Raw genomic sequence first — 27,527 nt, 5'->3', positions numbered from 1 at the left:
AGCACCAATTGTCAAATACACGTTAGCAGCTCAAATTTGCAAATAATGAAAAACACAGCTGTCTCCCCACTCTTCTTAGCAGTATTATCCTAGAATACCACAACTGGATAGATGAGGGGTAGGTGTGCATGGCTAGGCTGCTAACCCATTTCTTTATTTATTAAATCAATACTGTCTCAACTGGTTACGGACTCAGGGGAACACCTTAAGACATCCACACAGCCTAAGAAATCTCAAAGTAGGGTTTAAGGGCAGATTTAAGGGATAACAGCATTCATATTCTTTGTATATAGGCATCTCTAGGCAGTAAGGAACCTTCATAATCTCAAAGGGTACACTGTCTGAAAACTCTTTTGAAGGGTTCTTCTAGTCCTAGAGAAGAAATGAGATTTTCCCAAGGTCACAAATTAAAATACAGCTGAAAACCCAGGTCTCTTGTCTATCACTCAAGGATATCTCTTTTTCTCCCCTTCTCCCAAACTGACTTCTCCCTTGGGATAGTGAAAAACCAGAAGAAAACAAACATACCAATTAATAAAGAAATATCACAGTTAAATTAAAACCATTTCTACCATGGAATATTATGCAACTATTAAAAATGCATTTGACCCATGTATACTGACAAGGAAAGTACCTAAGAAATATCAAGTTAAAAAAAACAATGTAATTCAATTTTTGTAGGAAAAAAAAAAAAAAAAGAAAATACATGTTCATATATGGAAAGAAAATGGTACAGCTGGTATGAAAGAATTCCAAGGAATCATCATGGAGAGGGTTATTCCCTAATAGTAACTCCTTCCTTATAAAAATATGATTATCTGATTATACTTTCAAAAGCTTCAAGTGGCTGACAGAATAGAATTACCACTTGGCGGGTGGGGAGAAGAAACTAGGAGAGAATCACAAGGCCTACCCAAGGTTCATGGAAATACAGAATCCAAGGCTTCAACTTCCTATCTAGTGATACCCACGATCTTCTACTGAAGTGAAGTGAAGTCACTCAGCTATGTCCGACTCTGCGACCCCATAGACTATAGCCTACCAGGCTCCTCTGTCCATGGGATTTTCCAGGCAAGAGTACTGGAGTGGGGTGCCATTTCCTTCTCCAGAGGATCTTCCCGACCCAGGAATTGAACCCGGGTCTCCCACGTTGTAGGCAGACGCTTTACCGTCTGAGCCACATCTTCTACTGTGTGAGCTAAATAGGGCAACATTCCCAAGTCAAAGAGGAAGATGTGATAACTGGGGTTTCTTATAAACTGATTATAGTATTAGGTACTAGGCTCAGCTGGAACTGTACTTACAAGGTGAGAAGGACAATATTCCTATAGGACACAGGACCTGGGCAACTCCCAGTTCTTCTCTGACCCTAGTGTGAAAATACTAGAAAAGATGCTGCTCACAACTCTGGAGCCAGATACAACAGGTTTAAATCCCAGCTCTATTGTTAGCTGTGTGGACACAAATTAACCACTTTTTGTGTCTCTGTTTCCTCTCCTATAAAATGGGGATAATAAAGAGTACCTACTTTCTTAGGGCAGCTGGGAGCACTAGTGAGTTAATACACATACAGAACATGGAATGCTACCTGGCACAAAGTAAGTACTGAGTGTCATTACTGTCATCACTGGAAAGCGAGCAGTTCTTCACCTCCAGGTTCTCAGGGGCCTCTGGCTGAACAGAAACAAAGGAAACCTATGTAGTAACACTGCCAACAGGCACTGCTCTGTTCCTTCCATCAAGACCATGACTCCATGTTTCAGATCTTCTTTCCTTTTATTGAAAAAAATTTTAGAAAATGGCAGTTAATAAAGGGCACAAACAAATCAACAGGGATATACCAGTGGAAAACATAGACAACATAAAACTAAAAATGCCATTGGCTTCTTTAATTGGTTAAAAGCACAAAACGTAACAGGCAGAAAGTCTCTCTTAAACAAATTAAAGAGCTATGTTTTTTTCCCCAATTCTCCCCAAGTCAGATATATACACACCCACAAAAATGGTGTGTGAAAGGAAACTGTCATACACAAGAAGTTGTATCCTGAATTAAGGGAAACAGCTGTTGAAACAGAAATTAACATAACAAGGTCAGCAACAGGTTAACAATTCTAAAAACTGAGTCTTCAAATGCTGCATGGCACAAAGCTATACTCTATAAAGTACTGCTAGGTATGAAGGAGGAAGTCTGTACGGTTTTTAGCAAAAATGCTTTTCCAGAAAAGCAAATCAAAACAATGCAATCAGCAGACCAAAGAGGCTATAGCTAGATATCAGAGCTACAACTTCTCATATCTGAGCTAGAAGTTTCTACTTATCCAGAATGGACTAAAATTTCAAGACAAAACAGGGACATTTTTAACATTTCTTACTTTATCCATATTAAGTTCTCTGTTTCTTTCTCCCTCACCCCTTAATTTGGCAAGATCCAGCCAAAAAGACGGCTGCTTTTAGAAGCAGCTATTTTATTTTTCTTTCTGTGGCAAGACTGTCATGGAGTCTTGATATCTCAGGCTCATATGCGTCCATGACCAGAGTCCCGCTGTGATCAAAAAACTTAGCAATGGACTTGGTGAACTCAGCTTCCCGTTGCTGCTTCGTTCTTCCACTGATGAAGGTCAGTTTCAGAGTGTATTTATCATCGAACCTGAGCAAAGATACAAACCAAAAACCAAACACAGACATTCAGCCAGTAACAACAGAGCACCAAGAGTTTTTGAATAGCACTGAGCAGGCTACTGGTGATGTAGGGAACATACAGCATTATCCTTTCAAAAAAATAAAATTAGGGGATGTTCAGGAAAAAAAAATCTGATTTGTAGGTGCTGCTATGTCCCCCCTGATTTAAGTACTATTTGCCTCCTTTACCTTGTCATAGACTGCTAAATCACATGGACTATCTTCTTGCACTTCTGCCCTTTACTTTGCTGTTATGGTAGAAGGGTATTGCCACTAGACACTACTCTCCAGTCTTACCTGATTAGGTCCCATTTCTTAATACTATACTTGGGCATAAACTTTTCTGGGAAAACCTTCCCAAACTGAGTTAGATGTCTTGCCTTTGTCATACATACACCATCCATCAGTCACCCCAAACACTCAGTGCCCATCATCTGCTAGGTCTAATGATAGGCTCCTGTGCTGTCAATGAAATTATCTATTGAAACGATAATAACGTATTTGTGTTCTTTACTAGTTTCAGGGACTTTTGAGGGGAAAGATTTTGTCTTGTTTTCTATTCTTAGCCTGGCACTTGCTAGGTAATCAAATCATGATGAATAAATGAAGAACCCTTGCTTTCACAGATGTTCCCCAATTCCAGGCTGCTGGGTTCTTGCTCCCTCTAATCAACCTAGCTTCAGGTTCTATCCTGATCCCAGACCAGCAGTATCTTTTACTCCATGAATTCCAGAGATCCCTTTTAGCTACACCTTAAGGTATCCTGAAGGCCTTTACTATCTCCATTCATTCAAGAGGGTTTATGACATCAACCCCTGGCAGGCCAATGTTCCTCCCCTGCCATCCCTACCTGTTTCTGTCTCCATTTAATTAAGGCATATTCAGTGGATTGTCAGGTTGATATTACCTTTAAAGGAAGCACATGCTTGAGCCTCAGATTTTTTCCTGCATATTTAAAAGAGGCAAAGTCCCACCCACTTTATAGGATCATTGTTATAACAGTGCCTATCATTAACCAGTGCTCAAAAAAAAAAAAATCATTGCTCGATAATTTGTTGTCTAGCCAGTTACTTTCAACCTGGATAGATGGAAGAAAAGGTCCTTGAATACTTTCAACACCTCAAAAAACTTTTTCAAGCTCTGCTCAACTGCTTCTAATTGATATCACAGTAATTTTTGGACTTTTGAGCCCAGTTCCATGGCTCTGATGGCAGGACACAATCTAATCTAATCTAATCTAATCTAATAGTTACTCATTAATTCAACAAATATTTATTCAGGACCAACCAGTATTCAGGACTAGGCAGTATTGGATGCTAAGGATATACATCAATGAATACAACAGACAAATCTCTGTCTTTTGAGACTTTTAGTGTGTGTGAGGGAACCAACAATAAAATAAAAATTATAATGTTCTTTTAAATATGGAAAGTCGTCACTAAGCAGATGTTTGAGCATAGCCTAAAAGAAGGTGAGAGAACAAGCTATCTGGAAAAAGTGTATTCCAGACAGAATACAGTAAATGCAAAGGCAAGCACACACCCAGAATGTCTTAACAACAGAAAGGAGGCCAATGCAAACAAAATGGAGAGGGAGAAGATGAGAGCCACAGGCTATGGTGTGTCTGCAAATGTGTGGAGGGTGCAGCTACATAAGTATGGACTTCTAAGCTATGCTTAGGATTTTAGCTTTTCTCTGTGTGAGAGGATTTTGAGCTGAGGATTGAGTTGATCTGCCTTATGTTTTAAAAGGATCATTCTGCCCACTGTATTGGAAATAGACTATGGGCAGGGAGAACAGCTGCAGAGGTCCATTAGGACATTATTACAGTCACCTAATTTGAGAGATGATGGCCAAGGTGGAGATATTAAGTGGTCAGAATGAATATAATTAGAAAGTAGAGCTGACAGAATTCGCTGACAACCTATTCAAAGGACTGAGAGACAGAGGAGACAAAATGATTCCACAGTTCTGACCTGAATAACTGGAAGGATGGAGCTGCCCTTTACTGAGATGAGGAAAACAAGGAAAAGCAGGCTTAGATGAGGGATAGCAGAGTTAGGTTTTGGATATGTTAATTCTGAGATGCTTATTAGGATCCAATGTCAAATAGAAAGCTGGGACATAACTGGAGTTTGGAGAAGAGGTCTAGGATGAAAACACAGATTTAGAAATCTTCATTATTACAAATGGTATTTAAAGTCCTGGAAGTCTGGCTAGGATTACACCTAGTGAGTGAATACAGACAGAAAAGAGATGCTAGGAATAGGCACTAGTGGCATTTCGAATTTAGAGAAAGGGGATAAGGAATCACAGAGGACACTAAGGAACAGACACAGAAAGATAAGAATTATAAGATTATGGTATTCTAGAAGTCTAGTTTTTTAAAAAAGTATAACAAGGAGAGAATTATTCACTGTGTCAAATGTGACAGGTCAAATAGAATGAGGAAAGAGAACTGAAGAAAAGCATATCCAAGAGATAATGGGAGAAGACAACAAAAGGAATAGAGAAATGAGAAGACCATGTGAGGAGGATAAGGGAAAAGAAAAACAACTTTTTCAGTTGGGACAAATTACAACTTATTTGTACGCCAGGAAAAAATGACCCAGCAGAGAGGGAAACAACAAGTAATCAAGGAGGGATAGAATCAAGTGGATGACTGGAGAGGAGGCTTCAGATAGGAACTGAGGAAGAAGGCAGAGTGTGATGAGTGCTGCAGGTGGATAAAGATGGGAGACTTCCGGCTGCTGCTCTCTCCCCAGAAACAAAAGCAGCTGACAGTGAAGTCGGGGAGGAGAGCAAGAGGTTTGAGAACGGAGAAGGTAGGAAAGACCTTCAAGGACAGTGAGAGAGTAACTGGAATATAGAAATACCATGGAAGTTAAGCTAGGTAAGGAGGAAGTGAGACAATGAAGAGAAGAGGGCCAGGGAAAAGATGGTGGGCTCAAGGATTATGGATGCCACTGGGGCTGAAGAACTGTTGGGGCAAGAGAACAAGAAAGAGACAAACTAGAAAAATATAAAGCAGTGGTCAGAGAGTGAGATATTAAAAAAATCAAATTAATTATCAATATTACCAGATATGCAGATGACACCACCCTTATGGCAGAAAGTGAAGAGGAACTAAAAAGCCTCTTGATGAAAGTAAAAGAGGAGAGTGAAAAAGTTGGCTTAAAGCTCAACATTCAGAAAACAAAGATCATGGCATCTGGTCCCATCATTTCATGGGAAATAGATGGGGAAACAGTGGAAACAGTGTCAGACTTTATTTTTCTGGGCTCCAAAATTACTGCAGATGGTGATTGCAGCCATGAAATTAAAAGACGCTTACTCCCTGGAAGAAAAGTTATGACCAACCTAGATAGTATGTTCAAAAGCAGAGACATTACTTTGCCGACTAAGGTCCATCTAGTCAAAGCTATGGTTTTTCCTGTGGTTATGTATGGATGTGAGGGTTGGACCGTGAAGAAGGCTGAGCACCGAAGATTTGATGCTTCTGAACTGTGGTGTTGGAGAAGACTCTTGAGAGTCCCTTGGACTGCAAGGAGATCCAACCAGTCCGTTCTGAAGGAGATCAGCCCTGGGATTTCTTTGGAAGGAATGATGCTAAAGCTGAAACTCCAGTACTTTGGCTACCTCATGAGAAGAGTTGACTCACTGGAAAAGACTCTGATGCTGGGAGGGATTAGGGGCAGGAGGAGAAGGGGACCACTGGGGATGAGATGGCTGGATGGCATCACTGACTCGATGGACCTGAGTCTGAGTGAACTTTGGGAGTTGGTGATGGACAGGGAGGCCTGGCGTGCTGCGATTCATGGGGTCGCAAAGAGTCGGACACGACTGAGCGACTGAACTGAACTGAACTGAGTACCAAGATCTAGGGTGTCTCTCAAAGGAAATAAGTATTTAAGACACTGCAGAAAACAAGATAATCAGAGGAGAGAAAGTAAAGCTAAAAGGCCAGCATCCTAAAACAATCATCTACTGGGATACTGAAATCATTGATTAAGCCTTCTGAAAGAAGCTATGTTAAAGAGAGTGTCAATGAAGCAGGAGCCATCTCCAAGCAGAGAGAAGTGAGCCTGTATTTAACTACCAGGAGAATGAACAAGGTGGCATACTTCCTCTCCAAAGGCACCAACAATGTGGCAGTTGGTAAAAGTCAGCAGTCAATGTGGAAAAAAAAAAAAAATCAGAACCCTCATATACTGCTAGCAGGACTGTAAAATGGTACAGCTGTTTTGGAAAAGAGTTTGGCAGTTCCTCAAGCAAAGAGTTACCAGATGACACAGCAATTCTTCTCCTAGGTATATAAGAAATTAAAATGTTTGTCCACACAAAAACTTATACATAAATGTTTACAGCAGCATTATTCTTAACAGCCATAAGGTGGAAACAACTCAAATGGCCCTCAACTAGTAAGTGGATTAACAAAAATGTAATATATCCATGCAATGGAATATTATTTGGCACAAAAAGGAATAAAATATTGATAACATGTTTGAACCTTGAAAATATTATACTAAGTGAAAGAAGGCAGTTACAAAAGATCACATATTGTGTGATTCCATCTGTATGAAGTATCCAAAAGAGGGAAATATATAGAGACAGAGAGCAGATTAGTGGTTACTTAAGGTTTCGGAGAATGAGGGGATAGGGAAATAACTGTTATATATAGGGTACAGAGTTTCTTTTGGCAAGGATAAAAATGTTTTAAAGTTGACTGTGGTGATGATTGCAAAATTTTTAAAAACATTAAGAAACCACTGAACTACTGTAAATATGGTGTGGAAACTGTATTTCAATAAGGCTGTTAAAAAAATATTTAAGTCAGAATGTATACAATGAAATTAGGATGTTGCTTGGGTCTAGAATTCTGCAATTCTGCTTGAGTGCTCTGATAGAGAGTATATATTTATGAGAGCTGAGACCAAAATGGCAGCGATGAGTCCTGCCAGGAGATAAGAACTCTGCAACATTAGAATGAAGCCCAGCTCCTCCTCACAGGCATCACCACAGGCTGGTAATGAGAGGCTGTATGGCATTGATGCTACACTCACCTTCATATATGTGAGTAATTGGAAAGGCTACTACATGCTAGAACATTACCATGTGTTTTTAGGATAGTGACTGACAACATGAGTTCAGGCATGGGCTAAATTCACTTCTGGGCTCTATAACCATGGAAAAATTAATTAAACCCTTTGAGTCTATGTTCTTATCTTTAAAATGGGTTGTTCTAAGGTTTAAATGAGACAACGTGGTTGGCACAACACTCAGTACATAGTAAATGCTCAATAGATACTTGCTTTCATAATTCTTGGTGTACAGCTGAACAATAAGGGGGCAGTATTAAGGTTGCTGACACTGTGCAGTTGAAAATCCACATATAACTTATAGTTACTCCTCTATATAGATGGTTCTTCTGTATCCACAGTTCCAAATATGTGGATTCAACCAATAATAGATCATGCAGTACTTCAGTATTTACTACTGAAAGGAAAAAAACTCCATATGTAAGTGGACCCGTGCAGTTCAAACTCCTGTTGTTCAAAAGTCAACTATGTATACCAGCTGGCAACCTAACAATTCTAAAAGTCATTTTTACCCTACTAAGGCTCAAAGTGAGAAATAGATTTAAGGGCCTAGATCTGATAGAGTGCCTGATGAACTATGGAATGAGGTTCGTGACATTGTACAGGAGACAGGGATCAAGACCATCCCCATGGAAAAGAAATGCAAAAAAGCAAAATGGCTGTCTGGGGAAGCCTTACAAATAGCTGTGAAAAGAAGAGCAGTGAAAAGCAAAGGAGAAAAGGAAAGATATAAGCATCTGGATACAGAGTTCCAAAGAATAGCAAGAAGAGATAAGAAAGCCTTCTTCAGCAATCAATGCAAAGAAATAGAGGAAAACAACAGAATGGGAAAGACTAGAGATCTCTTCAAGAAAATTAGAGATATCAAGGGAACATTTCAGGCAAAGATGGGCTCGATAAAGGACAGAAATGGTATGGACCTAACAAAAGCAGAAAATATTAAGAAGAGGTGGCAAGAATACATAGAAGAACTGTACAAAAAGGATCTTCACAACCCGGATAATCACGATGGTGTGATCACTCATCCAGAATCAGACATCTTGGAATGTGAAGTCAAGTGGGCCTTAGAAAGCATCACTACGAACAAAGCTAGTGGAGGTGATGGAATTCCAGTTGAGCTATTTCAAATCCTGAAAGATGATGTTGTGAAAGTGCTGCACTCAATATGCCAGCAAGTTTGGAAAACTCAGCAGTGGCCACAGGACTGGAAAAGGTCAGTTTTCATTCCAATTCCAAAGAAAGGCAATGCCAAAGAATGCTCAAACTACCGCACAATTGCACTCATCTCACACGCTAGGAAAGTAATGCTCAAAATTCTCCAAGCCAGGCTTCAGCAATACGTGAACCGTGAACTCCCAGATGTTCAAGCTGGTTTTAGAAAAGGCAGAGGAACCAGAGATCAAATTGCCAACATCCGCTGGATCATGGAAAAAGCAAGAGAGTTCCAGAAAAACATCTATTTCTGCTTTACTGACTATGCCAAAGCCTTTGACTGTGTGGATCACAATAAACTGTGGAAAATTCTGAAAGAGATGGGAATACCAGACCACCTAAACTGCCTCTTGAGAAATCTGTATGCAGGTCAGGAAGCAACAGTTAGAAATGGACATGGAACAACAGACTGGTTCCAAAGGAAAAGGAGTACGTCAAGGCTGTATATTGTCACCTTGCTTATTTACTTACATGCAGAGTACATCATGAGACACACTGGACTGGAAGAAACACAAGCTGGAATCAAGATTGCAGGGAGAAATATCAATAACCTCAGATATGCAGATGACACCACCCTTATGGCAGAAAGTGAAGAGGAACTAAAAAGCCTCTTGATGAAAGTAAAAGAGGAGAGTGAAAAAGTTGGCTTAAAGCTCAACATTCAGAAAACGAAGATCATGGCATCTGGTCCCACCACTCCATGGGAAACAGATGGAGAAACAGTGGAAACAGTGTCAGACTTCATTTTTTGGGGGCTCCAAAATCACTGCAGATGGTGACTGCAGCCATGAAATTAAAAGACACTTACTCCTTGGAAGAAAAGTTATGACCAACCTAGACAGCATATACAAAAGCAGTGACATCACTTTGCCGACTAAGGTCCGTCTAGTCAAGGCTGTGGTTTTTCCTGTGGTCATGTATGGATGTGAGAGTTGGACTGTGAAGAAGGCTGAGCGCCAAAGAATTGATGCTTTTGAACTGTGGTGTTGGAGAAGACTCTTGAGAGTCCCTTGGACTTCAAGGAGATCCAACCAGTCCGTTCTGAAGGAGATCAGCCCTGGGATTTCTTTGGAAGGAATGATGCTGAAGGTGAAACTCCAGTACTTTGGCCACCTCATGAGAAGAGTTGACTCATTGGAAAAGACTCTGATGCTGGGAGGGACTGGGGGCAGGAGGAGAAGGGGACGACCGGGGATGAGATGGCTGGATGGCATCACTAACTCGATGGACGCGAGTCTGAGTGAACTTTGGGAGTTGGTGATGGACAGGGAGGCCTGGCGTGCTGCGATTCATGGGGTCGCAAAGAGTCGGACACGTCTGAGTGACTGAACTGAACTGAAAGGCTCAACTAGTTTACCCAATATACCAAAAGTCACACAGCTAGAGGTGAGCTGGAATTTGAACCCCGTTCTGGATACTTAGAAGACCTGAGGTGTCAGCTGCACAAAGTTACACCTATCACTAGTCAGAAACAGACTGAATTGTGCTTCTCTGAGTTGCCCAGTGCATTGCTTCAAGATTTCTGATTGCACAGACTGCAGTCAGGATCACAGAAGACAAAGATGCTAAGGTGGTTCTTCAAAGACAACTGACTTCATATCTCTGGCCTTTATAGTTTTATATATAGTTTATAGTTCTGCTTATAATGGCTCCATTTATTGGCCACAAGGAAACAGAATTGTTCTTCATTCTTCCACCAAAGTTACTTTCTCCCATAATTTATCCTCAGAGCACTTCTGTGATAATACAATCTCAGAAGTGTGACAGGAAAAATCTTCTAGTTCATTCATAATACTTTCTTCACTTTATATGACTAGCACTCTGATCTGCAAAGAGTAGACATATAATAGTCTGTTAATAATGACTAAACACCCAGAGAAAATCCAACCTCAGGATTTAGGAATCTGTGAGGACAGTCATACCTTTTGAGACTGGACGACAGTTGCCAGATATCATCAGGATCCATGCCTGTAGGATCTTTCCTGTGTGCCACGAGAAAAATGCTCTTCTCCTTATACGAAGTATAAATGGTCAGGATCCCCATCATCACAAAATAGGTGCAGATAAAGTTAAGGGGAAAATACACAACATACACACAAAAGAGAAATAACACAAACTGACAGGCAAGGGCTACAAAAACTTCCATAATAGTTCTAAAGAACATAGTTTTGTCTTGCTGTAAAAACACTGAAATTTTAATTACTTCGTATTCATTCTTATGTTTATTGCAAGAGAAGCAAGGATCTCTCTGGTTAGTTCTGCAAAGAACATCTCAGGAAGAAAGGAAAAAGGTAGAGGGCATAAACCAGCTCTCTCTTCTGCTCAAGGACAACATATATAAGAAGATCCTCTATTACCCGGTTTGTCAAGACTTGTGTTCATTTCTCCATACAATAAAAAACAAATAACCACAGTGGACTTGACCACATAACCAATTTCAAGGATGATTAAACTCAGTTTTTGACAGTACTAGCTACCGTGTTTGGGTTCCTGCATGCCAGAAACTGGCATAAGAATTCTGTGTACATATGTCATTTAAATAGGGCAAAGTGAATAAGCTTTGGAGTAAAGCAGTCCTAAATTTGAATTCTAGTTTTTAACCAATGTAACCTCGACAAATTACTCCTTACTCCAAGGCTTAACACTGTTGCCTCTAAAATGGCAATTAAACAGACTTTTTAGAATTGTCATTAGATTTAGTGATGGTATATATACATTTTAGAGTATAGCACACAGAAGACATTTATAATGGTACTCATTACTATTATGTATAAAAATGGTATGATTACAAAAATGGCAAGATCCTATTTTGTTTTAAACAAGTATAACCAAACAAAAGAAATTCCATCAAGGCAGTTTCTTGGGAGGCCATATAATTATAATAAAGTTGCTGTCATTGTTCAAACCTCTTTGGAACTCCTTTGGGAACTGTCTCTAGAACCCATGGCATATTCTTTTTAACAGCCTTAATTGTGAAAAAGGTCATAATGGGTTGGTTTGTGTGACACTGAAAAGAGTCAAGATGCAAATTCTGGGACTATGATTTGAGATCAGTTTGTACACAGAGGATGAGATGGCTGGATGGCATCATCAACTCAACTGATATTAGTCTGAACAAACTCCAGGAGATAGTGAAGGTCAGGGAAGCCTGGCTAAGTGTTTTGCTACTAGGTGCTCACACTTAACCTCTACATTAGTAACTTACAGAATTAAAAATAAAATAACCATATTGAATCTAAAATATCAATAATTATAACAAATTTACAGATGCTCACGTTTCATAATGTTAAATCCTAACATCAGCAGGCCCCAAGGTGAAAGTCTGTTTTTTTTTGTAGGAAGCAGAGAAGAATATCAGTAGATATTTTTCAAAAAACTGTCAGTAGAAAACAAACCTGAGCTTAAAGGATATGATATAACACACAAGGCCAGAACAGGTTTGGACTCTGGGAAGGGATGCATATAATCCCAAATCAAAGCCACGATGGCAAAGAAACAGGAGATGGTACAGATGATGAGGCGACCATCAATTAGACCAAAATTCTCCACATACTTGTACTTTTCCAGAAGTACCTAGTGAGAAGAACAAGGAACCAAGCTAGTAGGACTACTTCCCTCCTTGTACCTGCTTCTCTTAATTTCCATGATGAAAGTTATGATAATCATTTAAATGACCAAGTAGTTCTCTCCAATCAGGATTTTGCCACTCAGAGCAAAAAAAAAAGACTAAATGTGTTTACAAAAATCGCAGAGAAAAAGCTCATCAACTTCTGACACATTTTAAATCCTTATCTTCTTCTTTAGACTGAAGCTAAAATTTTCTTTTCCCTTTTAAAATAGAGAGATAATCAATCATGCATGCCCGTCCTATATTCCCTCAACCCTCTTGCCTCTAGGCAATTAATCTCAAAAACAACAGATTACTAGTTTTCTGGAATTAAAAAATTAAAGAATTTGAAGAGAAATTTGAGGTAAGTAATAATTATATTTTAACACATGCTCCCCTATATATACTGCAAGGTTCAGAAAATGCTTTCTCAATTCCTAATACTGAAAACTAAAGTCATTCCAACGCACAGAAAAAAAAAAGTCCTGCAAGAGATGTGCCATCAGTTGTACACGAACTAAAAGACACTCCCCCTCACCTCTGTCCCCAAGAAAGTACCTTTTTGGCAGAATCATCCAAAGAATTTTTCACAGCTGATCCATCCCATTTGTCAATTTTTACAGGCTTATCGTCAATCTTCCACTGTAAAACAAATTGATAACTTGTGCATTAAAAGACATGGCATCTTACTAAAAGTAAAGTGAACTACTTCCTTAAGAGCATCCTCAAGTATATAACATTTATTCTCTCTCCTGATGTTGGACAGCTAAACAACAAAACACTTGAAGATGAATTTGAAGGAAACTAGGTCACTAGAATCAGCTGGTGATCATATGATGTTGCCAGTCTCCATGCTGAAAAGTCAAATCTACAAGGGTAGAACACTGACATGGGTTGTAGAGACTGTAGTGTGAGCTCAAATATCCCATCCCCATTATACCCAAATGTGGAACAGAAAGGAATTCCATTTGTTCATCCTATCACTCTGCGACTACAAAACTTAGACAACATCCATCCAGACACTAACAAAAGGATGGTCTTCTTTAATACATTTTTGTCTTCTGACATTTTACCAGCACTTCCAAGTAAGAAAACAGCAAATTCAGTGTAGTCTTTTGGAAAGAACATTTTGAATTTAAAACTGAGTCCTATCACCAATTAGGTATGTGACTTTGGACAAAGCCTGCTTCAATTTCCCTCATCTGTATAGGTTTATAAAGCTTCCCAAATACTGTGCTAATTAAAGGCAAATTATTCTCTCACACACACTGCTGGTAGAAGTTCAAAAAGGTGTAACACCTACAGAAGATAACTTAGCATCTTGGATTCAACTTCCCACTTCTGGGAATTTTTCCTTATATGCACAGACATTAAATAATATACAAGGTTATTCACTGAAGCACATTTGCAACTGTAAAAATATAACTCAAGTGCTCACTTACACCGGACTGGTTAAACAAACTATGGTACACCCAGATATCCTGAAAAGGCGAAGGGACATGGGTGGGAATGAGACTTTTCGATGTGTACCTCTTTCATTGTTAACCATGTGAATAGATTCTGTAAATTTTTTTTTCTCAAATGCAAGTGATTATGTGAATGTAGGTTAAGTGAAACAGGGTACAGAAATAATCTGATAAACCTGTCTTTTTTATAGATCATACGCCCAACTCAATTTTTTCAGATCAAGTGAACAAATATCGAGTGTCATAAAAATTACAAACAAGCAGACAATCCAAAATTCATTTGGCTTTAGTACAGATTTTACTGAAGGACAGAGAAGAAATCTTAATATTATTTAACTCTCTGAGCACAAGTTCAGAGATACTGCGGACGAGAAATAAAGAGATGGAATAAATATCTGTAAAACATGAGATTTTAAAGGAACACAAAAATATAATTCATCAAACTTAATTTTGTAATTCTACATGCTATTACATAGAAAAGAAAAACTACTCTGTGAAGTCTGTTGGGAGAAAATGCATGAGCTAAAAACAGTCATACTTCAAGTGATTAAAACTCAAATCAAGGCTTCTCTCCTTTGTGTCTCATAAAAACAAGAATTTTCTTTGAGAAATTACTACCGGCAGCATGCTGTAATAAGATTCTAACAGCCTGCCAGCCTACAAATCAAACATGACACCTAATTTTAAAAACACAAATCGAACCAAGAAGAAATTAACAGGCTATCTAGCTAAATAGCTTGCTTATCCTTACTTTAGTAAATCCCATTTTGGTAACAGAGAGCAAAAGAAGGAAACCTGTACAGCCAGAATCCATGACAGAATTTGAATTATTTATGAATGAAAGTCATTAAATCTTTTTCGGCTCATTCCAAAAAAATGATGTTCTCATAGAAACTCAGCCACACGTCACTACTTGCAGTGCATTACAGAAAAGAAACTTGCCTCCACAATTCAGAGTATAATTTCTTGGCAATTTGGGGGGATAAAATGCATTATACGCCATCACAATCTGTTCTAATATAGCCTCAGTTCTAAATCCACTGGTACCTAGAAGGATCTTCAATAAGTGGAGCAAGAACATTTCCAGTCAATTACATGACCAAGAAAATTTATAACTGATTTCTGAAGAGACGGGAGCATCATTCATTCGGTGTACATGAAAAACCTTAGCCTATGTCAAAGCAAAGAGCATCTCTGCTGTAGCATAGAGACACATCTGGAAAAGGTGCAGGAGGGTGGACATTTTCCATCATTCTCAAAAACTGTCCATCAACTAAAATGTATGATATTCATCATGTTCTCTCCACTGCTATTCAAGGTATTTTAGAAACCATTTTCTTACCCTCACTTCTCTTCCTCAACCCTAAGAGTGAATTATCTTCCTTTGTAGTTAATAAATAAGACAAAGCAAAGGTTAGTTTCTAATACGTTGAACCTCCCAGGATAAATCACAAGAAAATTCTGTGCAGAAAAGAAATGTAGATCTTAGATTGCCATCCTTAGACAAACCTGTGTAAAAGGATGGCTTTTGGCTGGCATGTGGGAGGTTGGCTGGTAAATGGATTCCTACACTGATATTAAAACTTTCCCCAAGTGATAAAGAGTAGCTCACTATGCCTGAACTGCTTGTACAAATAACGTGGTTTATGCTAAAAACCTGTTTTTCTTCTAGGAGTCTGGAATTTTGGCACGGACCAGGGAGAGGGTGCCTATTTAATCAGCCCCTTAATAAAAAACTTGGGCACTGAGTCTCTAGTGAGACCCCCTGGTAGACAACACTTCACACACATCATATCACATTGTTGCTAAAGGAATTCAGCACAACCCGTGGGAATTTAGAGGACTCTCGACTCCTGCCCTTGATTTCCTCTGGACTTCATCCTATTCACCTTTGCCCTTTGCTGATTTTGCTTTGTATTCATCTGCTGTAATTAATCTTACCCAAGAGTATGGCCCTGCGGGTACTTCTAGTGACTAACAGAGCAGGGCAATCCCTGGGAGCTTTGAAACACAGGCAGTACTGCCAACTGAGATATAGCATGTGGTAACCTGGCACACAATTCCTCTTCCCCTCATTCCCTATGTATTAGAGATACACGTATATTGGGCACAATCAACAGTCAGTGTTGACTAAGCTAATATTTGCACCAAGGTCATATACGCACATGGTTTAAAGAGTTCCGTTAAGTTATTAAAATTAAAAAAAAAAAAAAAGAATTAGCAGTCCTGCTTTCCCTCCCTTGAGACACTCCTGACCACTGTCCATTTCCCATTCCCCACAGACACTAATTTCAATTCCTTAGGCTGATTTTTGGGGTATCCACCTCCAAATCTGAGGGAAAAGTTTATAATATTATTCCCAGTGTTCAGCATTAAGTCTGACTTTTTTCACCCACCATGAAAGATGAGATTTAACCAATTCATCCCCTACCACTTTCACATTTACTCTTCCTGCTCCTCCTTCACCATCTTTTGAATATAGTTATAGTAGACCAATACTGATTTGTTATAATACCTTAATTTTTTGCTAGATCATTATTTGCAGTTTACAATATGATCATAAATGCTGTTCACAGATTAAGTCATGTAATAGATTAAGATTCCTTTTCTGCATAGCTTTTTGCTTTCCTTGGAGCTACTACTGTTTTCGTGGTCACAGTGTATTTCTCACCAATATATTCTCAAATTCTTCCCCAGTTCTTAAATCTCCTCTCAGTATTTGCAATCACATTGAGCATTTTGTGAATTTCATCTTCCTAGAGAAATCTCTCTGGAAGCCTTCTGACCTGCTTCAATCTAGGTGGCTTTCTTTCTAGGCCCACTGTATAACTGTCATCCTGGAGTCTCCCTTTACCTTCTCTGAGGGTTCCCTTAACCTCCTCTTGGGCTGATCCCCCTTTTCTTAGATACCATGTCTTACTCTTTGCCTGGTTTACTATTCCAGCCTCCGTCCATTATCCCCATCCCTTTCCTGCTATCCAAATTCATATATTGAAATCCTAAACCAGAATGTGATGGTTTTAAGAGGTGGTACCTTTGAGAAGTAATTAGGTCATGAGGGGCTTCACGAAAGGGATTAATGCCTCGATAAAAAGACATGAGAGTTTGCTTCTATTGTCTTCCACTATGTGAGGATACAAGAAGGTTGTCTGCAAGTAGTTAAGAAGGCTGTCACGAGATGCAACCATGCTGGCACTGGATCTCAGACTTCCCAGCCTCAAAACTGTGAGAAATAAATTTATGGTATTTATAACAGCCCAAACTGACTAGCATCCTCTTTTTACAGATAACATTAATGGTCTAAGAAATTTGCCCAAGGTGAAAGCTAGAAAGTAGTAAAGCTGGGACCTAATCAAGTTCTCATGATTTCAAAACCTGTACTCTTTCACTACTTTACACTGCTTCCCCCAAAATACAAGGAAAGGAATTATTAGCCATCAAAACCAAAAGGAAACAGATCTCTGAAGTGACAGTCACCTAAAGTATCTTGACTTTTATCTAATAAGTTATAGTTAATAACCTAAAAAAGCTTAAAAAGATTTTAATCTTAATATGCCAACAAAACCTATAGGATTGGAATTTTCCATTTTCTTCCATTTGAAACCAACTGCGATTTGGCTGAAAACATGGTTCAAAAAGTCCTACCTTAAAGAAATCACTTCCCTGCCACTATCAACACAAAACACTTTATCAAGCCAGCATATCTGATACCAAACCTTGATGATGAACCATTCACAAAATTCAGGCATTTGATGGCTTTTAGAGAACATTACAAAGATTCAACTTCAATTATGATTCTCCACTGCAAATTTGAATTAAAAAATTTTAGTACAGTGAAAACTGAAGTAAAGTTATGCAGTGATAAAGATCTCAGTGGATTTCTTCATAAAGTTCCTTAGCCTGACAACTGGGCAGTAAGACTCAAAGGATTCCTCAATTCACACTGAAGAGATGAGGATACCAGAGGTAAATTGTGTCAACAGAAGCACCCTGCTCTGATTTTAAAGGAACTCGAAGAAATATTATTAACTTTTTATTAATATTGGCTTCAAGAAATATTAATAAACCTTTTTTCTCCCTTCTTTGGCCTCTCTCAGATTAGACGGTGGCTGCAGGCTGCAAAGACAGAAGGTAGGAGATGTGGCACACGACAGAGGGAGCATATCCTAGATGACCTTATCTACTAGGTTAAGGGACTTAAGACTTTATTCTGAAACAAGCAATGGAGAATATTTTAAGCAGATGAACAACACAACCAATTTGTGTTGTTTTTTTTTAAGTCATTTTTAGAGGCAACTTAGCAAAAGGTCTGGAGGGGAGTAACACTGGAGATAAACTCATCAGATGGGGCCTGATTTAGATGCAGGCTTGAATTAGAGCAAGCAGTAGGGGGATGAAAAGGGAATATTTATGAGGTACAACTGGCAGGACTTACCATCAGACTAGGTACATAAAACGTGAAAGAGAAACGACAGAGGTGACCACTCGACTAGAATTTGGGCTTAGATAACTAAGAGGTCATATTGTTTTCCAAGAGAAGGAACTGATCAGGAAAGACGAGAAATACCCATTTGCATATGCTGAGTTTGAGATGTTTAAGCTCTACAGTTAATAATGACTTCAGAATTTTCTAAACCAAAATAAGATTATGAAAACTTATGGCAGACTCAGAAGCTGAGATACTATTTGAGTTGAAAATAACACACCCCTACCTCCCACATGTACACATTTGCGAAAAGATCACAAAGCAGTAAGTTCAAAATAAGAAAAACTTCAATTTGGGGAGCAAACAATGTTTGTCTTGAGGAAGCTTCAGTTCAGTCGCTCAGTCGTGTCCAACTCTTTGCGACTCCATGAATGTCAGCACGCCAGGCTTCCCTGTCCATCACCAACTCCCGCAGTTTACTCAAACTCATGTCCATCGAGTTGGTGATGCTATCCAGCCATCTCATCCTCTGTCGTCCCCTTCTCCTCCTGCCCCCAATCCCTCCCACCATCAGGGTCTTTTCCAATGAGTTAAATCTTCGCCTAAGGTGGCCAAAGTATTGGAGTTTCAGCTTCAGCATCAGTCCTTCCAATGAACACCCAGGACTGATCTCCTTTAGGATGGACTGGTTGGATTTCCTTGCAGTCCAAGGGACTCTCAAGAGTCTTCTCCAACACCACAGTTCAAAAGCATCAATTCTTCGGTGCTCAGCTTTCTTCACAGTCCAACTCTCACATCCATACAGGACCACTGGAAAAACCATAGCCTTGACTAGACAGATCTTTGTTTACAAAATAAAGTCTCTGCTTTTTAATATGCTGTCTAGGTTGGTCATAACTTTCCTTCCAAGGAGTAAGCGTCTTTTAATTTCATGGCTGCAATCACCATCTGCAGTGATTTTGGAGCCCAAAAAAATAAAGTCTGACACTGTTTCCCCATCTATTTCCCATGAAGTGATGGGACCAGATGCCATGATCTTCCTTTTCTGAATGTTGAGCTTTAAGCCAAATTTTTCGCTCTCCTCTTTTACTTTCCTCAAGAGACTTTTTAGTTCCTCTTCACTTTCTGCCATAAGAGTGGCGTCATCTGCATATCTGAGGTTATTGATATTTTTCCTGGCAATCTTGATTCCAGCTTGTGCTTCTTCCAGCCCAGCGTTTCTCATGATGTACTCTGCATATAATTTAAATAAGCAGGGTGACAATATACAGCCTTGACGTACTCCTTTTCCTATTTGGAACCAGTCTGTTGTTCCACGTCCAGTTTTAACTGTTGCTTCCTGACCTGCATATAGGTTTCTCAAGAGGCAGGTCAGGTGGTATTCCCATCTCTTTTAGAATTTTCCACAGTTTATTGTGGTCCACATAGTCAAAGGCTTTAGCATAGTCAATAAAGCAGATGTTTTTCTGGAACTCTCTTGCTTTTTCGATGATCTAGCGGATATTGGCAATTTGATCTCTGGTTCCTCTGCCTTTTCTAAAACCAGCTTGAACATCTCGAAGTTCATGGTTCACGTATTGCTGAAGCCTCTTACTATCATCTAATTTAGAGTACAATTCAGCAATACCAAGATATCTCAAAAAGAGATATTATAGCTCCTGGTAACATAATCCTCAATTTCCATCTTTTTTCTTTTTTAATAAAAATGGCCAATAAACACTGCAAAAAAATTACTTCTTAATAGTGGCTTATTACTATCTATAGTTATCACTGGAGTTAAGTTGTAGGTTAGAAATTACCACGTTAATTATGAGCATGAACATTAGTGGCAACACCAGAGTAAGTGGAGGTTAAGTAAGTGGAGCTAAGTAAGCGGAGGTAAATAGACTGGCTCCAGCTATGGCAAGTAGGCACTGAGACATACAAATCTGGGGCTCAGAGCAGAGGTCTATATTGAAAACATACATGTGGAAGTCATTAATTTACATACAGTATTTAAGCCAGGACACTGTGTATCTCCTTGGGATGTGTACACAGACAGGGCCAGGGGCTTGCCAGTATTTCCAGGTCAGGAAGAAAAAATAACAACAGTAACAATAAAGACAGATAAGTGGAGGAGGAAAACCAGGGCAGGTGGCGTTCTAAAAGCCACACAAAGAAAATATTTCAAGAAAGAAGTGAACAATGAATCATATACTCAAGATCAGGTAATAAGAAAAACCACTATTGAGATCTAACAAGATCGAGGTCAGAACAGAGAAACGGTGCAGCCAACAGCTAAAACAAGGAGCTGGGCTGTCAGAGGTTATTAACATCTATGATACCACTGTGTTATACAGTGATGAGTAAGTAGTTAAAAAGAAATAACTTGATGCTTTAAAGATTACTCCAAAAATGCTATAAAAAGAATGAGTTTTAAAAACAGATCTAATTCATGTATCAGAAAACTCATCATATAAAAATGTGCAGTGGTTTTTATTCTTTTCACAACATTATGCAACCATCAACATCTAATTCCAAAACACTGTCATCATCCCCAAAAGAAACTCCATACCCATAAACAGTTATTCCAATTACCACAACCCCACTCCCAGCCTTGGCAACCACTACTTTCTGTTTGCATGAATCTGCCTATTCCAGACATTTCTTATCTATAGAATCGTATACTATGCGGCCTCCTGTGATTAGCTTTTCTCACGTAGTATATCTTCAAGGTTCATCTGTATTGTGTCATGTGTCAGTGTCTCATTCCTTTCAGATAATACTTCACGCCATGGATATACCACACTTTTACGGCTTGCTTCCACCTTTTAGCTATTGTGAATAATGCTGCTATGATCAAGTTTTTGTGTAGACACATTTTCAATTCTCTTGAGTTCATAACTAGGAGTGGGACATGCTGAGTTATAACTTTTTCATCATTTTACATTCCATCAGAAATGCAGGAAGGTCCCAATATCTCCATATCCTCACCAAAAATGGTTATTTTCCTTTATGATAGCTGTCCTAGTGGCTTCTCATTGCAGTTTTGATTTGCATTCTTTAGTAACTAATGGTGTCGAGATCTTTTCATGTGCTTACTGACCATTTGTATTAATATATCTTCTATGAAGAAACGTCAATTCACAGCCTTTATTCTTTTCAAAATTGGTTTGTCTTTTTTATTATCAAGTTATAAGACACTTTATATAGCCTAGATCCTAGACCCTTATCAGATATATGACTTGCAAATATCTTCTCTCGTGCTGTGGACTGTCTTTTCACTTTCTTGATAATGTCCTTTGATATGAAAAACTTTTTTGATTAATCAAAAATAATGAGTTTTGACATGTTTTTAAAGTTTGGTTTGCAAAATGCGATTAAAAGTCTGCATCTTATTTCTTTAAACACAAACACAGGCATCACAGTAGTGCCATAAAACTGTTCACTCTGTCAGAGCTTGGTTAGGGTACAGGCATACTACCCTGTTCAAGTTTGGCAAGCAAAGATCCCACTGAAGAGAGGAGAAGAGTATATATGACCTGTTTAAGGATGCATGGCTGGTGGGTGACAAAGCCATGGCTTCAGCCTAGGTCTTCTGACTTCAAATCAGATGCTCTTTCCACTACTACATTAGTTAGAACATGGTCTGCTCCAGTATGAAAGGCAATGTGCTAAGTAAGGTAAGAGCACTGGATTAAGAGTTGGGCAGCCAGGTTCTGGAACTGTAACTGATTGTGTGGTCTTGGATAAATCGCTTCATCTTCCCCTCTCCAACTATATCAATGTCTGTATCTATGTTTCTAAAGTGAGGAAGTTGGAACAGATGAACTTCAAGGTCTCTTCAATACAAACACTTCAGAGAAATCACTACTGATTAAGCAGAATAGTTGAAAATAAAACAAGAAAAAAAAAATCTTTAAATGTCCAAATCAGACGGGATTTAAAAAGTCATCTAAGACAGACGTTCTTAATCTGGATCTAACTGTTAAAATGTAAAAGAAAAAAATAAATAGCTATGTGTGAAACCATGCAGCTGTCCAGGCCCCACCCCCAGAGAACCTGATTCGGTTCTGGGATGAGGTCCAGAAGTTTGTATTTTTAACTGAAACCCCAAGAGGGTCTGATGCAAATAGTCTTCATTACACGTTACAAAAAATATTATCTAAGAAGTGAAGTCCAGAGAAACTAGCTAGTTAGTGGCAGCTGTTTCGTTCAATGTTTACTATGTACCAGAAACCACTTTTTAAGGTAAAAACTATTATTATCCTCACTTTACAGATGAGGAAACTGAGATACAAAGAGATTTATTAATTTGCCCAAGAACACATTTCTGATAAGTGGCAGAGCAAGAATTCAAAGCCAGCCAGCCAGCCTGGCACCAGAACCTATATTTTCAACTACGAAGATATAAAAACTCTGTGTTAAGATCAGGTTGATAGTTCAGCCAGGAGCCAGAAATCCACATACAAAGTTAAAAGGGCTGGGTACAGCTTCTAAAAAGCATATTTTAATACTACACGTCAATTTTAATAGCCAAAAAATCCAGCCAGGAGACAGAAATCTGGCTATGAGATTAAAATTTGGATACAGATCTAAAAAGCATGCTTTAATAGTGTAGTAGTGTCAGTCATTCAGTTAAGTCCAACTCTTTGTGACCCTATGGACTGTAGCCCACCAGGTTCCTCTGTGCATGGGATTTTCCAGGCAATACTGGAGCGTGTTGCCATTTCCTCCTCCAGGGAATCTTCTGACCCAGGAATCAAACCCAGGTCTCCCACAGTGCAAGCCAGATTCTTTACTGTCTGAGCTACCATGGAAGCCCTGGTGCTTTAATACCACATGTCAATTTTAACAGCCAAAGCAAATTAAGTAAACAAATTTTTTTTTATAGCCTGCTACACAGAACAAAATACTTTGATGCATTTTGGGGAAATAAGTTATCACAATGATCTAAGTTATTCTGTGAAGGAAGCTGGAAAGTTATATTTGCATATCTATTTTTAAGATCAGGAAGCTAGAATTGCTTTGTTCTCCAAGTCAGTTTCAAAGGAGCAGAAACTCACATCTGTTTAGGGAAAACTAGAAACACATTTGCATCTCTTTATTGCATTTCTTCAAGGCAAATAATACTACAGCTGCAAGAAATAAACCCCCCCCCCCAAAAAATCGAATTAAAGAAATGTAAAGTAACAGCCCCTCATTTTCTCCATGTTCTCCTCCACAGTCCCTGGTTTTCAGACAGAAGCACCATCCTCTAAGGCAGTTTCTGAAGACTAGGGTGGCAGATATGAAGTTTTCTCTTTGCTAAATTCAATGCTTCAAGTACTTATTCTATGTTGATCACCACAGAGAACCTCTCATGGGAAACTGACATACTAATTGGGGGCAGGATACAAAACAATATGTCATATTAAGTGACAGCTAAATTCCCATTGCAATAAATGCTAAAGACTTCAGAGGAGAACAACTCAATGTAAGGCTGAAATCAAGTTTTCCAAGTAAAAAGACCTAAACAGCTCCTGATTTATTTTCTCTCTCCTCGGCACCTCACTTCTTGCTTAATTCTGCCAACGTTCTCTTTTGTGAAGCCTTTCATCTATCTCTGCTAGCAAGTTAGGGTTCTCCTCACCTTGTCATTCTGTTTTTATAGCCCTTTACAAAGACCATATAGCAATTTATTATATGACAATATTCACAGTAAGCCACAATTATGAATGGGCATCCACACTGTTTATATAAGGAAATTTAAGTTCAGTAATACCACATAACTTATCCAACACCATAGTTTTCAACATGCTGCACTAGAATTCAAACATGTCTTTCTTTTTGTATTAAACCCCATACATCAGTATGGTATGAGGCCTATAAGAAGACTTTTAAATTCTACCACTCCCAACTATCTGAATGATTCTTCCAAAACCACTTAATATATCAGACTCAAAAACCTTCAGCAGGCTCCCTACTCCTACTTCAGGCAATCCATCCATGCCCTTCTCTGATTCCAGTCAGTTAACAGAGTACCTAAGAAACAACAGGTGTCAACCACACACCTTTGTCCAAGGACATTTTTACCTGGTATGCCATCTGTCTCTCAAAATAAGGTCCCAGCTCCACCAGGGCTCCCACTCCTTTTCAAATGGATCTCAGGGATCATTCTCTCTCTCACGTTAACTTCGTAAAAAGTGCCTAAGTGAATGCCAAATTCTTTTACGTTCAGTATTTTGGACTTATACTCTGCTATACGGAGTATTTTCTGACAGCAGGATTTTTTTTTTTTTCCTCTGCCATTACATGTCTGAATTAGATACTCTTAAGTTACAGAGGTCATTCATGTGTATCATCTGATTCTCCCCCAAACTCTAATATTTCAGGTGAAGAAAGGAAAACAGTGACGTTAAATGACTTATTCATCTTCATGTTACTTTTCAGTAATCACTGCCTTAGCAGACTGTCCATGCTTAATATCTGCTTGAAGTGGAGGAAAAAGCAAGAGCACTCAATGGAACAGAATGAACAAGGCCATGAGGTGCTCACCCAGCAGGAAAACAATTCCCAATGACCATCAATCCTCAATACTTTCATATAGCTTGGAGCAATTTCCCATCTCAACTGCTGGACAGGAACAGGACAGAACATGTTCCTATGTCTTAAAGGTTAAGAGTGTGTGTATGTATGTGTGCTCAGTCACGTTTGACTCTTCGTGACCCCATGGATTGTAGCCTACCAATGAGATTTAGCAGGAAACCCCATCTATCTATGGGATTTCCCAGGCAAAGAATACTAGAATAGTATTTCCTACTCCAGGGGACCTTCCTGACCCAGGGACTGAACCTGAGCCTCTTGTGTCTCCTGCACTGGCAAGAGGATTCTTTACCACTGTGCCACCTGGGAAGCCCTAAAAGGGTGCTGTACTTAGTCACTAAGCCGTGTCCAACTTTTGCGACCCCATGGACTGTAGCCCGCCAGGCTCCTCTGTCCATGCGCTTCTCCAGGTAAGAATACTGGAGTGGGTTGTCATGCCCTTCTCCAGGGGATCTTCCTGACCCAGGGATCAAACCCAGGTCTCCCGCACTGCAGGCAGATTCTTTACCGTCTGAGCCACCAGGGAAGCCCATGTAATTCAAAACCAATGACACCCAGAAAGAGAAGCAAAAAGATCTGGATAGGAACCCCTCAATATGATTACCTATTCATTTCTTAAGCACTCAGCAGGTTGTTAAACACACATGAGTCTGAAAGCTGTTTTCAATTAAAAGTTAACAATCCTGCTGCTGCTGCTGCTGCTAAGTCACTTCAGTCGTGTCCGACTCTGTGTGATTCCATAGACGGCAGCCCACCAGGCTCCCCCGTCCCTGGGATTCTCCAGGCAAGAACACTGGAGTGGGTTGCCATTTCCTTCTCCAATGCATGAAAGTGAAATGTTAAAAACCCCAAGCTTATCATTTCTCATCAAACTGACCCAGGACCCTACAATGAGAAAACTGGAAGAACCCTTAGGATACATTCATTTTACAGATAAGGAAATATGACACAGGGAGAACAAGCACATTTCAAGGTCACGCAACTAATTAGAGGCAGAAGCAGTACTAGGACCCAGATCTCCATGCAATTGTTTCTTTCAAAATGCTATGTAAAGGGCAAGAAAGGCCAACTCAGGAGAATTTTCCTTTTTCTTTTTATCCCTGTTGCTAAGTCCGCATTAAAAAAAAAAAAAAAAAACTGGATGGAGAGAGGGGAAAAGAGGTCAGCGTGAACAGGTAGCAAGCTTATGCATTCTACCTGGCCCGGTAGCAGGCGAGAAGGAGGGGAAGGAGGTGCAAGGTGAGGGGTGTAGAAGGAGAAGAAAAAAAAAAAGAAGATAAATCTTAAAGACTTCCTGTTAGGCCGTAGGAGAAGTCGGTACTCGAAATTCAGTATTTGGGTATCGGGATAAAACGCCTAGAAACTTCAGGAAGCAAAAACCCCAGAGCACTCTGGAATCTGTAGCAGCATGCAAGTGTGGCTGTCGTGGTGGAGAGCTTGGAGACTACTAACTTCGAAGAGTTGCTTTCATTCAGTCGAGACTCAATCTTCCCTGTCCGTGAAATGAGCAGATTCAACAGTGGCCCCCCAGCACCACCGAGGAAAAGCGATGGCCGCTCTGAAATGTGGGAATAATCAAATTATCTTAAGAAGCTATAGTGGCCGGCCTTTAGGAGGAACACTTCCCAGAAGGAAAAAAGTCCTCAAGAGGAGAGAGCCCAGGTTTAAGATATGTAGGGAGCTGGCTACAAGCGCAAGTTAAGGTTCCCACGGTGGGCCAACGAGAACTCCCTCTGAGAAGCCGCAGAAGAAAAGGGGGGCGAGGATGGGAAGAAGGACTCGCCGCCTCCCTGGCGCTCCCCAGGCCTCGACTGTCCCCAAGAATCGACTTCTCACCTTGTCCAGTAAACCGCTACGGCTACTGCCCGTCCCGCAGCCGGAGCCACCGCCAGCCCCACTACTGCCTCCGCCACCACCGGCTCTCCCGCCCTGAGAAGCCGCCGCCGCCATCTTGCTTGCCTCTGCGTTTCCCTCCTCTCCTAAACTTGTCCGAAGCCGATTGGCTGAAACTGACGGCGTGACGTACTGCGCGGAGTCCATCGGGATCCGTAGTTGGGGCTGGCTGACGCGAGGTTGCCAGCGGAAGTGGCCGCGAGGCTTGCCGGGACTTGTAGTAATTAGAAGCTCCAGCCATCGGTTGCCGCCTTCTCGGCTGGCCGCCGCGTCGCGGTTACTAAGGGGTGGAGAAGGTAGTGGCAGGCGCCACGGTGGAGCGGCTCCGAGATTCCCGGGAGGCTCGGAGGCGCGCATCCCGCCCGACCGGGACGTCGCCCCCGCTGACATCTCGGAGGCGGAAGCGACGCCGGAGGCAGGTGCGGCTGGAAACTTAGTTTGCGTGAGGGGTTAGAGTCTCCGCCGCTCCACGTGCAGTGTTTCCTAAGGATGGGGTAGGAGCTCGTCCTTATCCTTTTTTAGCCTTGTTACTGCACTTACTGGTTTTCTGGTGACTGTCATCTTAGCTGTGACTGTCATCT

General features: G+C 40.0%; 2 protein-coding genes across 4 annotated transcripts in view; one reads left to right on the top strand and one right to left on the bottom strand.

The window, feature by feature from the left end:
• Positions 1-1,757: 1,757 nt before the first annotated feature.
• SPCS2 (signal peptidase complex subunit 2) lies at positions 1,758-27,360 on the bottom strand. Its single transcript, XM_040258862.1, has 5 exons — positions 26,890-27,360; positions 13,156-13,239; positions 12,403-12,563; positions 10,913-11,047; positions 1,758-2,647 (listed from the first exon to the last, which is right to left on the bottom strand). Exons 1-5 carry the CDS (start codon positions 27,334-27,336, stop codon positions 2,461-2,463), a joined length of 1,014 nt encoding a protein of 337 aa, XP_040114796.1. The 5' UTR covers positions 27,337-27,360; the 3' UTR covers positions 1,758-2,460.
• XRRA1 (X-ray radiation resistance associated 1) overlaps positions 27,295-27,527 on the top strand; it is a 74,083-nt gene continuing 73,850 nt past the window's right edge. For all 3 annotated transcript variants that reach the window (XM_040258808.1, XM_040258809.1, XM_040258807.1), the window contains exon 1: positions 27,295-27,365. The gene's annotated coding sequence lies outside the window, so the exon portion shown is untranslated. The remainder of the gene's footprint in view (positions 27,366-27,527) is intronic.

Source organism: Oryx dammah, unplaced genomic scaffold, assembly GCF_014754425.2.
Source record: "Oryx dammah isolate SB20612 unplaced genomic scaffold, SCBI_Odam_1.1 HiC_scaffold_17, whole genome shotgun sequence".
Taxonomy (NCBI): Eukaryota; Metazoa; Chordata; class Mammalia; order Artiodactyla; family Bovidae; genus Oryx; species Oryx dammah.
The sequence above is the reverse complement of the archived record's forward strand: the minus strand, read 5'-3'. Positions and strand labels throughout refer to the sequence as shown.